At 50.2% G+C, this 14,195-nt stretch overlaps 1 protein-coding gene across 3 annotated transcripts in view; it reads right to left on the minus strand.

The window, feature by feature from the left end:
• Positions 1-3,445: 3,445 nt before the first annotated feature.
• DISP1 (dispatched RND transporter family member 1) overlaps positions 3,446-14,195 on the minus strand; it is a 125,552-nt gene continuing 114,802 nt past the window's right edge. For all 3 annotated transcript variants that reach the window (XM_069484590.1, XM_069484591.1, XM_069484592.1), the window contains 2 exons: positions 14,004-14,101; positions 3,446-7,096 (listed from right to left, as the gene is read on the minus strand). In XM_069484590.1, coding sequence (XP_069340691.1) covers positions 3,446-7,096; positions 14,004-14,101 — 3,749 coding nt within the window. The remainder of the gene's footprint in view (positions 7,097-14,003; positions 14,102-14,195) is intronic.

The raw sequence follows: 14,195 nt of genomic DNA on the forward strand, positions 1-14,195 counted from the left end.
CCGAGCTGCTGGTGGAAAGACAGTTTCCATGCGAGACGCTGGGAGTCAGGGACAGACCCTGATCTCCCGGACGATCTCATCTGTAAACCACTCTTCACGCTGCCCCATGCAAAAGTTTTAAAATTTAGGATGACGGAGGCCGGGGCATAGATCGGTGTGATGGAATTTGATAGCAGCTTAGCATAGCTTTAAAGAACATTGTTCTCAGAGGACATGCATGTTACAGCAATTACACACAGGAAATGAGCGCGCCCAGATGACGCTACAAACACAGCTCTTCTCTGTGACACTCTTCGTGCTCTTGGCCCACCCCACTCTCCTCCAAAGATGGATTTCAAACCTGACCCTGCAGGGAACAAGTTAGGAACAACTTTGGTGACGGGGACTCAAACCTCAAAGATGTCTGTTGTAGTAACAGACAACATGCAAATCCTCTCCACAATCAAATACCAGCCAAGTTACAGACATGTCACAGTGACAGGAAAGGGCTCTTTCTCCCATGTGTCATTTTAGCCTCTTATCTGCTTTACACATTATCTGTAAGAGGATAAGGGATGAAATTTCTTTGCGAAACAGAACTGAAAATAGTGATCCTTTGCTGCCCAGGAGTGAGGAATTAAAAATAAAAAAACAAAAATTTTACAGTTTTCTAGGCCTGGCAAAGGAATTCTTAAAAAAAAAAAAAAAAAGAAAAAAGAAAATCCCTTTATGAAAAAAAACGTGGTTGATTCAGACCTGGAGATGAAAGGAACGAGAAGAGGATGCACCCCCACTTTTGAGGTTTGGGTGACGCAGAGTGGGGGGCGGGGTGGGAGGGGCCCTCCTGCCTCCCGGAGCCAGAGCAGGCGGTGGCCAATGGCCTCCCGGACGGAGACACCAGGGAGAAGACTTGGGGTGTCCCCCTCCTCCGTTCACTCTCGTTTTCACTTTCTGAATCAAATGACACTTTGCTCCCCTGAAAGTCTTCCAGGTTAAACTGGAAAGAAATCTGCATCTCCTAAAGCCCTTCAATCCGCTCTGTGTCCACGCCCAACAAAGAAGTGATTTGGGGCCATGAAATTTTCACTTACGTGCTTACACAAGTCAGAAGGAACACAGAGAATCTAGTGCGTGGCATTGAGAGTCCTCATTCCCAGTGTTCCCTCCTCCTTCCCTATTTGTCCACCGGAATTAGGTGCGATCGGAAGGGACAGAAGCTTCTGAACTTCAGTGTCAAACACTAAGTGTTCGCAGAGGCAGTTCGGCCACGGCACACGTGAGACAGACCTCGAGGGCTTAGTTCCTGCCAAGCCGCAGGAGAGCTGGCCGTGACACCTGAGCCAGAGGCTATTTCCATCGCTAAGAGGACCAGCAGGGAGGACCAGCCAGTCTCCCGTGGGCTGGGCCTCCCCCCTGCGGTGTCATCGGGGCCTGTTCTGGGTACAGCGTCTGCACGGGGAATTGGACAGACTGACCCTCAGGGGACCGTGACTGCTCAGTCCTGGTCACGGGAAGAGCCACTGATGAACTGCGGATGTTGCTGGGGGACATGGTCACTGTCTGCAAACACCTGCAGGGACAGCTTGTGGCACAAGGATCAGAGATGTCTGTCTGCACCTCGGAGAACAGAACGGGGACCCACTGGTAGAAAAACGACAGGACAACAGATTGTGGTTCAACTAAGGTGGATGCGCAGTGAGTCACCTGTCACCGAGGTATTCGAGCAAGAGCTGGAAAGCTTTGTGCCTGAAATGCGTTTGGCGGAGCTGGGTTGGAGTCAACGACCCATAAGGTCCCTTCTAGCTCTTCATGGCTTATTTTTAGGGCCTAGAATAGGCAGATGTAATTTGGAAAACTATTCTTACAAAATAACTAATAGAGCTTTTGAAAAGAACATTGCATTTGGAAATATTTCCACAAGTTTTTTTTGGAGGACAAACTGGAGGTGGAACTCCGAAAGGAAGCAGGATGCGGAGGAACAAACTCTCCCCGCAGGGGGCGGGAACGCGCCAAGGACCAGACGACACCCGTGACAAGGGCTCTGTCATCTGAAGAGCTGCCCAGGAAACGTGCTCCAACAGCGCCACTGCTGTAGACTGATCTAGCATGAGGCACACAGGTGTCATTTAAGACGCTGCCTGAAGGCTCGGCATTTCCAGGTGTTGGCGGCACAGTAAAATCATCCCAACGCGGCGGCTCGAGACTGTCCAGCAGAGGAGAAAGCAGCCTTCCGAGTGTGGTCCCTTCAGGGCAAAGATGGAAGCAACACGTCATACGACAGGTGGCCCTGTTCTGAAGGCTTCGGGAGGCCGGGGACAGCGGACCCGGGTCTGTCCTTGTCATCGTGCAGCTTATTCTGTGAAGCGCAGCACTATCTTGGGTGACCACATCTCTTCCTTCGTGCTCTTCCTTCTGTGCCACTAACGTCACCGTGGCCTGACACGAGATGGCGCCCAGGACTCCTCGGTTAACAAATGTAATAGCTGTACGTTTTGGTTACTGTGGGAAAGACACCGATTTGTATATAAATGTGTCACTGGCTTCATGTAAAGTCTGCGACGCAGGCAGCGGAAGGCACTATTAAAGTGCGTGGCGATTTTTAAATAAGGCCTCACTAAAAATGTAATTTTTTTTTCTTTTTCTTTTCTTTTCTTTTTTTTTTGAGACAGAGTCTCACTCTGTTGCCCGGGCTAGAGTGCCGTGGCGTCAGCCTCGCTCACAGCAACCTCAGACTCCTGGGCTCAAGCGATCCTCCTGCCTCAGCCTCCTGAGAAGCTGGGACCACAGGTGTGTACCACCATGCCCGGCTAATTTTTTCAATTTTTAGTTGTTTGGCTAATTTCTTTCTATTTGTTAGTAGGGACGGGGTCTCGCTCTTGCTCAGGCTGGTCTCAAACTCCTGAGCTCAAACAATCCACCCGCCTCGGCCTCCCAGAGTGCTAGGATGACAGGCGTGAGCCACCGCACCCGGCCTAAAAATGTAAATTTTAATGTTGTTTACTAACCAGATCCCACCTGAAGTGGCTCTATTAAAATTAAGGCAATTCCTAGTATTCAGGTTGAACAGTCAGAAGCTCTGATTACTGCCAACCCAACGCATCGGAATAAAGACATCAGGTAAATATGACTGCCTGGAGAACTGGAACTTGTGGGCAATTCGAACTTTAAATCTCTGATTCAGTGCTGTGGGAGGGTAGAGAGCTATTTTTCAAGCTGGGCATAGATGTGGAAAACTATTATCTTTTGCAAATACAAAATCTAATAATCAGCCAATCCAATAATCTAATGCCCTCATCAGATTGGCATGTTCATCATTCATACGGAATATGAAAATATTCCATAGTTTTTAACAATGCAGAACAGGCTTTTTCCCTGTATTTTTGGGCTTCCTTTCTAAACTTTGGGATTTTACTCCCGTTTCAAAAGAACGACCGAGGCACTGGTTCTGGATTTAATGCTGTATTTATTATAGTGTTTTGATTAACAGGCTTTCGCCAGAGAGTTCCGAGTGTGTGAACACAGCAGGCACGGTGGCTTCCACGTTTGGCATCTGACAGTCCACGGAATTGCACTTCACGCTGGCAGCTCTGCCGCAGCTCTGCGGGTCGTCCGGGCAGGACCCGCAACCAGCCTCCCCCAGGAAACGGTTCAGTAGGAATTGCGGTTCGCTCCGGTGTAGGAGCTCCGGACTCGCGTCGGTCTGCGGCAAGCGCGGCTCCGCGCTCCCTCCCGCCGCGTCCGTCTGGCCCGCTGACCCCGAGGTCTTGTCTTCGGTCCCCCCGCTGTTCTCCGGATTTCCAACATCTCTGTTTTTACAGAGTCCCCTGGGTTCGTTCTCGGGGTCACAGCAAGCTTTGTGCAAAGACCCGGTGCTCGTGCACACGAGCGACGGTGGCTCCGCCCCCTTCGGAGGATGCTCCGCCCCCTTCGGAGGATGCTCCGCCCCCTTCGGAGGCTGCTCGTCTCTGCCCTGAAGACTGCGCGCTCCGGTCTGGCCCATTTTTTCTTGGGCCTGAACGTGCTGCACCGGGTGGAGGAAGAGGTTCCGGGGCAGGGAATTCTGCGTTCCCGGCGGCTTCGCTCTGCCCTGCAGGCAGGCGCAGGCGTGGAGGTGCGGGACGGGGGGCACGAAGCCCTCGGCCGCCTGGTGCGTGGCCTTCGGGGGCGCCAGGCCGTTCTGGATGGGGACGAAGCTGCTGGCAGCAGGCGCGCACGGCGGGCACAGGCAGTCCCCCAGCTGCCGGCAGGAGTGCGGGCCGAACTTCAGGGGTTTGTAGGCGTGCGGGCAGCTGCACCTCGGGTGCAGCGAGAAGAGCTGGCACACGCCGTGCTGCTCGAGACACGGCTGTCGCAGGGCGGCGCCGGCGTCGCGCTTGCCGCCTGAGCCGCGCTCACTGCTGCAAGCCGCGTGCACAGGCGCCCCTAGAGTCTTCGCCGGGCTGTTGAAAAACTCAGAGCAGATGTGGGTCTCTTCGTACGCGGACTTCTCAGAGGCGGTGCAGCTGTGGGCTGCCAGAGGTTCTAATTCGTAAAACTCATGCTCCAGCTCAGATTTTTGCCCCCTGGGATCCAGATGATAAGCGTTTATGGTGCGTGCTTTGCTCTGTCCCTTGTCGCCGGCACTTGCAGACAGAGCATGAGAAAAGGCACTGCACTGTAGCTTCTTAGGCAAAGGGATCTGACCACAGGTGCCCTGCGGCCCGAGGCACCGGCACACGCACTGGAAAAAGAAGGTGGCGAAGGCCCAGCTGACGCACATGCTGAGCATCATGAAGGTGCCCAGCTGGGTGTAGGCCAGGACCGTGGACGGCATCATCATGGCCCCGGCCACAAAGGTGGTCAGCGCGGCCATGGCGATGGCGGAGCCCATGCGGCTCAGGGAGAAGACCACCTTGCCCTCGCGGTCCGCATCCGGAGCCAGGCGGTAGGCGACCCCGTAGTGGACGGCGAAGTCTACGGACAGGCCAACGGCGACTGAAATGGTGACGGACTCCAGAACATTCAGCTCCCAGCCCAGCAGGACCAGAGACCCGACAGTGACGAATATGGTGCCCGCTATGGAGACGATGGCGTAGAGGCTTATGATGACGTTCCAGGTCGTCAGCAGCATCACGCTAAAGGCGACGGCCACAGAGAGCCCCATGGCGATGAGGGTGCCGTCGGAGAGGCTGTCCTGGAGGTCGTAGAACTCCAGGTTGCTGACGAACCAGCCGTTGCTCAGGCCCTCGGGGGCTGAACTCAGCTCCCGGGAAATCCACGAGTCCACCTCTTTATAAAACTGGTGCATCTTCTCGTAGGCCAGCGTGAAGAGGTAGGTGCTTTGGAACTCCAGCACTACGGCCCGGATGGTGTCGTTGATATCAAACCTGGGCCCCGGGGTTTTGCTGTCCAAGTGGTAGCCGGTGCTCCGTTCCAGCTCCATGATGGCCCTCTTGATGCACAGCTCGAACACCTCCTGCTTGTAGGGGAAGCTCCAGTGGCTGCAGCACGGGTACAGGGCAGGCTCGTCGCAGTCCTGGTTCTCCATCCACTGCTTGAAGGTCTCGATGAAGCAGCTGGTGAAGTCCTGCTCATCGGTCTGGTAAAAGAACGTCTGGTTTCTCAGCTTTTGACAGAAGTGCAAAATCCAGGCCTGGGAAGCCGGGCTGGCGATGTTGAAACTGCCGTCCAGGGCCAGCTTCCCTTTACTCTTGGGGTTGAGCGGGTTGCCGTTGTCTTCCGGGGTCACCCCCCAGATGACCGTGATGGGCATGTGGAGGTCCTCGCCGTGGTGGACGCGCTCAAACATGAACAGCTTTTTGTACTCGGCGTCGTAGCGCTCAAAGGGGTGCGACGCCCTGAACACCTGGAACTCGGACAGCTCCAAGGACGGCAGCTTCATCTTGGGGTTCACGCACACGATGTAGGCCCCGCCCGCCGTCAGCGCGAGGAACCAGAACAGCCACAGGTAGCGGAACTTGATGACGAGGCACGGCAGCACCTTTTCAAAGAAGATGCGAGACGCTTCCGAGACGGCGAACAGGACTTTGCGGCCCTTCTGCCAGGCCGCCGTCCAGCAGCCCTTGGTGTCGTACATCTGCTGCTGGGGCTTTCTGAAGCAACTGAATATATTGAGAAGGTACCGCTCGTGCAGGACGACCACTGCCGGGAGCCACGTGACCATCAGGACGTAATTCACCAGGATGGCTGTCCCCGCGTAGACCCCAAAGCATCGGATGGCTGTGATGTTGCTCACGTAGTTGGCGTAGAAGGCAGCGGCGGTGGTGAAGCTGGTGACGAACATGGAGAGCGCGGCGTGTTGCAGGGTGATGCTCACCGTCTCTGAGGTTTCAGCGTGAGGCCTGTCAAACTTGGTGTAGTTCCAAACATCGCACAGGACGAAAGCGTCGTCCGCGCCAATTCCGACCAAAATGATGAGCGCAGTGAGGTTCATGAAGGGGAAGAATTCAAAGTTAAATACCACACGGTAGAGGAAGTAGGAAACGATCAAGGAACTGATGATGGCGAACATCGTCATCAGAGTGATGAACAGGGACTTGGTGTAGACACACATGACGAGGAGGACGATCACGATGGCGATGGCAGGATACACAGTATCCATGAGAAGATAGTCCTGAAACAAACTGTGCTTGATGCCGAACTCGATCCCGGTGACGGTGGTCACGCCGTCGGAAGAGTTCCAGTGCTCGAAGTTGTCCAGGTAGATGTTCATCATGCTCTGCCCCTTCTCTGTGGGCAAGAAGAGCATGCTGTACCTGAGCGCGGGCGCGGCCAGGTCGGCCGTCCTCGGGGCCATGAAGTCCTTGTCCACCAGGTAGTGCAGGATCTGGTACACCGCGTTGAACTTGGTGCACTTGCGCGGCACGTGGGTGCACTTGAGCTGGTCCTTCCTCCTGGCCGCCATGTCCCAGCAGTCCGGCCCCAGCGTGCCGTTCTGGTAGTGCTTGGCGCAGGTCCGGAGCAGCTTCAAGGTATGAGAAACGTCTCGCTCGACTATCTTCTGGCAGGAGGACCTGTTGTTGAGAATGGCGATGTAGTTCCCCAGCGTCCAGCTGGGGCAGCAGGAGGCAGCCGTGGTCCTCTGGCAGAGCTCTCCGAACTGGGGGTGGGACCTGATCTGCAGAGACAGAGACAAGCACACGGGCTGCAGCTTAAACTGGCTCCCCACGGGAAAAGCCCGAATCACGGTGGCCTTGAGGGGCGGGGACAGTTACAGGAGCTCAACTGCTATCCTCTTGAAGGAGGCATCCGTTTAACACACTGACTGCCGCACTAGGAAAAGAAATTTTTCCCTGGGGCCACCGTGTTTTATTAAAATAAAATGATCCTTTCTAATGTGTTAGTTTTTATGGTTTTCTGTACTGTGAGTTATATGCAACGCAATCCATGTTTTTAGAAGTGTCAATATTAATTGTAACAATAAGAACATCAACAAATAAGATTTTCATGAACCAACGGCAGGGTTTTTTGCTTCATGAGGTCCCGGGGTCAAAACTAGCCTGAGTTAAATACGACTCACGACTCACGTGGCAGTCAGTGTGTTAAGCACAGGGCGAGCTATCCCCTCCCCCAACTGTCTCCTATTGCAGGGTGCTCCCTAGGTTGCTTTGTTCTGAACAACAAACTGCTGTCTGGGAACGACACACAAGTGTGAAACAACTTCAGTGCTGCTTTTGGTTAAGAAAGGAGATAAAATAAACACCTACTTAGTGAACAAATCTTTTCAAAGTCCCTTTAAAAAGCAATAAAGTAGACAAGTCATACACCTGCTTACGTTACATACACATACACCTACGTGATGAATTAAGAAAACAATTGTACAATTAAGAGATGAAACAAATTTGTGGCTTTGCCTAAAATTTCTGGTTACCAGCATGAAATTTTGGGGGACTAAAGTACTATATGTCAATCAACACAGTTGGAAGCCCAAGACCACAGTCCCTAGAAAACTGCTATGTCTGAATGACTGTGCTCCTCCAAAATTCGTATGTGGAAACCTAATCCTCAGCCTGACAGCAGGAAGGGGCGGGGCCTCTCAGGAGGTAATTAAGTCACCAAGGAGGAGCTCTGGTGCGGGGCCTGCTGGTCTGTCCGTCCCGTCAACAAGCGAGGACACAGAGGTGCCGTCAGGAGGGACAGGCCCTCACTGGCCACCGAATCCATTAGTGCCTTGATCTTGGACTTCCCAGCTTCCTCTAGGACTAAAAGAAATACATTTATGTCATTTACAAATTACTCAGTCTAAGGTATTTTGTTACAGCAGCCCAAACAGACTGAGACAAAAACTGTGGGGAATCAAAAAGCGACGCCAGTAATATCAGAAGCGCTGACGTCAAGACGCACGAAAGACGTGGAATAAAACTGTTGCCTGAAACACACGTAGGAAAAGACAATTAAAATATTAACTTATGTCTGTTTTTAAATAGCGTATACAATTAATAAATACTTCAGTAGGAGTTTAATTATTTCTTCCACAAAGTTTGTTCAAGTTGACTACAGTCCTTTTTCGTGAACGTTCTCTCTTGGTAAGCAGGGGATTTCTGCAAATCGGCAAATATAATAATTCTGGATTTAATGTGGACAGTATTTCATTTAGAACACTATTCCTGAAGAAGGTTGTTCTTGTTACAGAAAAGGGAATAATTGTTCCATTGCTGGCATTGCTAGACAGTGGTGAAGTCTGTGTAATTCCGTTCTGAAAATGCAATGAATAAAAAACATTCCCTTCTTTTGAGCCTGACCAGATACTCCTCTTTCAAAGCACTAAAGATGACCTGCTCCTATCACTGTCCCTCATCTTTATTTGCCAAAGGCTGTTCTAGTGAAGAAACTCCAAAGTTCAAGGAGCGCGTGAGTATTTTTTTTTCCCTAGCAGGATTATAAACACCCTTTACCTTGATTAAACTGGGCTTTATCAATCATACGTTGAAATGTCTTCACAAAGTGGAGGAGAAGCAGGCACAAATCATCTCTTTGGAACTTGGACTTATCCAAGAACCAAGTCACTTATGATCTCTCCACTCTGTTGTTTATCAAGACACTTTACCAGGACGAATCCTGGGGGGGGGGGGCACAGAGGAAACGAGACTGGCCGTGTGTTGACAACTGTCGAGGTTTGGGTGACCACACGAGAATTCACTATGCTATTATCTCTACTTTTGCATACGTTGGAAAGTTTCCATAATAAAAATTTGTTTGTTTTTAAAGATTCTCAATGAGCCAAAAAGGTTCTTGGTTCAAATGTACTAAAATAATGTTCAGTTTAACAAAGGCTTCATTTGTAAGCTCGTTTTTGAAGAGCAGTAGTTAACATTCCATAAAATAGGGCAATTCATATTTGTATCCAGGTAAAAACATTTGCATATGCTAACTTGGGGAAACCTGAACCCCCCAATAAATAACAGGAAACCTGGAAGGGGCAGGTCCCCAGTGTCACCCCACAAAGAAATAACATACAAAGGCCTGGGGTCAGCGTGGTGAATTAAAGACAGGTGATGCATTCCGGTGTCTGACAGTTTTCAGATGGAAGAAAATGAATTATACCCATTACGAAACCCACTATCAGCTGGAAGGAAAAGTATTTCTAGTTGCTGCAAGAACCAAATGCCAAAGATAAAGGAAATAGAGTTGCCAACTAAAACTGGGAAATAAAGCACAAAATTCTGTCCTTGAATAACCTTTTCAAATAATCACATGGGTTTTTTTTTTTTTACATGTATATTTGACCACAGATGAAAAGGCATCATACACACAGGCCAAGTTCTGCTCTGATGGCTGCTCTTAAAACTAAGCACTAGTAACCCACCGGGGAGCCAACCCTCGAATTCAAAGGTGACGCTGGGTGACGTTCACCCTTTGGAAAACAGTTTTTGAGGACGCCTACAGGGCAAGGAACCAGGACGGGGAAAAGACATCATGACTGCCACTCTCCAGCTCCCCTCAGGTGGATGCCGGCGCCCTGAACCGAAAGGAACGGAGTTCAGGGAGTTGCCTACACTCTGCGGGAGGAAAGCCATACGTTCCCATCCCTCTGGCCGTTCAGAGATGTCACTGAGCGTGTCACAGTGAGTCAGGCGCAGGGTCCCTGCCCTTGAGCTGCCCACAGCGTGGCAGGGGGGTCAGACGCGAGGACAGACAGTGATAATTCAGCGTGAGAAGCATCGTATTCAGCGTAAAGGCGTGCGGGGCCCGAGGAGGGACCACAGTCTGCAGCTGCGCCGTGACGGCGGCACCGACTTAGCCATCCGTGACTGCGGCGGATAAAGACGGAGGCCCGTGTGGCGGGGCTTACACAGACGGGCAGACGGGCGCATCCTGCCCGAGACGGCAGCCAGATTTTTGGAAAAGAGATTCATAAGAATGATTTCAAAAATCTTTGAAGTTTATAAAAATAAAAACAGAGTGAGTAAGAGCAATTTCTGGTAACTCTCATGAGGAACGTAGCAGCCCTTCTAATTCTAGTTACTCGCAAAGTGGATGCCTTAAGGAAGCATTTTGCTCATGTGGTTAGAACATGTCTTGCCTGTTAGATAGTAGCAGGGGTGGAGTGGACTTAAAATAGGGGGTAAAGGAAGAGAAGAGAGGAAAAAAAAAAAAGAAACCAGCAGAGTTTTAAATGCTATCTTAGCTCTCAGAACTATTGGCTGAATTGGAGATATTTTAAGAAGCCAAGAAAAGAATAAAGGGAGGAAAACTAAGCCCTTAACGCCAGGCTCGACCTACGACTGGACTCTCCGTCCCCATGTAACAAAGCTCCCCAGGCATGGTGAGTTTAAGGGGTTGGTAGGGACTCCAGAGCCCTCTTTAAATCAAGAATCAGAAAATATATTTTTGGTGTCCTCCAGCTGTCTACCAAAGTTACCCGAGTAAGCAGAGTCTCAAACACCAAATTTCAAATCCCTTTTACGAGTTGAGTCCTCAGAGCGCCAACTTCTACCAAACAGAAAGACTAGGGACTAGGTAGATGGCTTCCAGCAGGGTCAAGATCGGAGAGATGCACTCTGGTTACTAATGAGAGACGCACTCTGGTTACTAATGACTATTTACATCCCGCAGGACGTCAAAGGCCAGAAAGAAATGAGGAAGAGCGGGGGGAATCAACTGAGGCTCCTTTTGAAAGAGTCTAAGAAAACAAGCATTTCTGTTAGGAGGCAGAAGACAGGGTCAGAAACAGAAGCTATTCACTTTGGAAACCAATGCCTGGCTGAATTATGGGTGTAAGTTGCATGCAATTTAAATCGAAGCTGGAGTTTGAACTAAATGTGCTGTAAACACAGGCAGGTGACGATCGAAACATCGGGTCTCACTGAGATATTACACTAATTACCAGACGTTCTCTGGAGTCGAACCCACCAACAATTAAACTCTTCTGCTCCGTATCATACGATCGCATCTCATTTAACCTGACACTTCTTCAAATCAGTGCTTTAGCCCAGTAACCAGGATTTGGGGGGTGGTGAAGAGGAATGATTGGCAAGTAGCCTTAGGACACAGTCAAACCAACATAACAGGTAGACATCCTAAAAGGGTCTTGAACCAGGAGACTCAAAAAAGGTACAGTAGTAATCCGAAAGCTGAACTGCTAACCAACAGTTATTACTTAAGATATCAGATGAATATATTCTCTCTCTGAGAAAGGTTTATTATTCCAGGTTCATAGCAGAGTCTGAGACTAGAATACAAAGGCATTTACAACTGGTAAAAATAGTATTTAACAAGTTAAAACCATGCTCTTTGAGGTAGACCTTTGGGGCCATGGTCACCTACTTATTCATTTGTTGGTGTGGATCTCTAACTGGCCATACCGCCACCTCAATGTGCTGCCTTATCATCTGCTGTACGTACAGATTTAGATGAAGTAATACACCGCTTTCGTCTACGAGAGCCGTCACGGAACAGCATTGCTTACTGGCCTTTGAGTCTCAGAGTCTAACATGCACCCATGCAAGAAATTGCTAGCTTTTTTTTTTTTTTTTAAAGATACTTATTCCAGGCCACGATGCCTCTTTCAGATTTGTTTGAATGGGAAATGGCATATACAGCCAAAAAAGAAAACAAAAACAAAACCCCCCAAAACAGGCGGTATCTTTTTCATCAAGGAAGCGTACAGCAGGGAGGATGAAGGCCCAGGCCCCAGAGCTCCACCGGGCTGGGCTCCGACCCCGGCTATGCCAGTGACGTACTGTGACGTGTGAACTCTCCTCATCTAGAAAATGGGCCAAATAATGGTATTTAATTAATAACACTGTCATGAGGATTAAGTGAAATAATTTGTTAAAGGGTTTAGAATACTTCCTGACACATGGTAAACAGTCAGCAAATGTCAACTATTAACTGAGTGAGTTCACGCACTTCAGAGTCCTTAGGGGAGGGAAGGTCTGATGATTAATCAAAGGCAGAATCGTGAGGAGTTGAAAGGTATAGAAGTTAATGAACTGTTCTCATTCAAGGTGTGACTACAAGGTACCTGGCCTGGCTTCACTTCTCTAAGCTGCACTCACCGTCTGTTAAAAAGCGTCATGAATCCGAGGTGGCAGATGCAGTCTGGGTGACGCACAAGCACCTGCACAGAGTCCTGCACGGATTGAGTGTCACTACACATTCACGACCTTAGCGTTAACTTTCTATATGAACAGCGCTGCGCCCCACGACAAGGGGAAATACATGCACAGCCTTCAGATAAGGAACCGACAGCTGTAGAAGAGACGAAAACACGATCCATAAAAACTGACCACTGAGTAAGAAACTCCGGTCCGTTTATCTGTGGCCTTGGTGAATCTGGAGGAGGCCAGAGAACAGATGGCACTGACAGAAAACCCCGACGTCCCATCGGTGGGCAAGTCCTTCTCAAAATGTACAAACAGCCTCTGAGGGCGAAGAACGCAGCAAAGCTAGGAGATCAGGGACCACTACCTAGAGGACCTGGGTGAGATGCTTGTGCTTGGAAGGAACTCGGGTTTCAGCACGACGAGACTGCTGGGCTGAGGGACCTGTTCTTCCTGTCCTGCCTCTTACTCCACTGAGACCCTTCCCTGTTGACAGAGTAGGTACTGGGATCGGGTTGTCACATGCTGTGATTTTTAACTGACCAGTGATGTCACATCTTAGAGTTACGCTAAGAATACAACGAGTTCCTTTCCTGCGTGGCCACGGTGCTTGCACAGGTCCCGCAGTGACATCAGACAGACCTTCTACGCAGAGAAACACAGGTCCCACAGTGACATCAGACAGACCTTCTACGCAGAGAAACACAGGTCCCTCAGTGACATCAGACAGACCTTCTACGCAGAGAAACACAGGTCCTGCAGTGACATCAGACAGACCTTCTACGCAGAGAAACGGCCTCAGAACACGCGGCACTGACAGCCCTTCCAAACCCGCGAGCGACTCCACATTTCCTGGTGGCGACACCTTTTTGGCTCTAGAGCAGACAGGGGAGAAAGAACCTGTCTTCCTGCGTCCTGGGCTCCGGGACAGCAGCTGGGTGCTCCGCGTTCAGGGTAATGTGGATTGGGTTTCTCTGGCCGCGTACACAGACACTGTATTTATGCCCTTCGATGCCTCCTTTCTCAGATTGCTCCCTCAATTTCCCTCTGAGGTCACCGGCACAAACGACCCATTGATTACCAGAGAGGCAGGCGTTTCACTGCATAACTAAGATGCTGACAAGTGCCTCAGGGGGCAAAATGTAGTGAACGAGACACTAGATTAGGAAAGGGAGAAAACACAACAAAGGAAGACAGTCTTAACTGTTAGGGTCCTGAAAAGAAATACTCTGTGAAATACCGAGAAGACCGGCACGCAGGACACACGCGTGGGAAGAGGAAGGAGGGTGGTCTGTTTTACAGGTGGGAAACACAAGGGCACTCGGGTCCTGGGGTCTGCGCGCGTGCAGAGCTGGCCGGCTGCTGCCCACTCCTCACATGCCTGCGTCGGGTCCGACACCAGGGTCAGCAGTAAAAGGAGTTTTAATAATTAATATACCTTTCCTTGTGCTGAGCAGATTTCACTCTTATTTTACATACCCTGGAATTATCTACATTGCACATCGATTTAATTGCAGGTAAATTCCACAGTGTCTCTCCTCCAGCTGACGTGAACACCACTCTGGAATATCGGTCACCTGGTGACATGAACAAAAGAAAACGGTTTATAAATTATTCATTTATTTCGTAAGACTCGGCATTCAGAAACAATTCCACTGGGAAACCACATGG

Source organism: Eulemur rufifrons, chromosome 11 (genome assembly GCF_041146395.1).
Source record: "Eulemur rufifrons isolate Redbay chromosome 11, OSU_ERuf_1, whole genome shotgun sequence".
NCBI classification, from domain to species: Eukaryota; Metazoa; Chordata; class Mammalia; order Primates; family Lemuridae; genus Eulemur; species Eulemur rufifrons.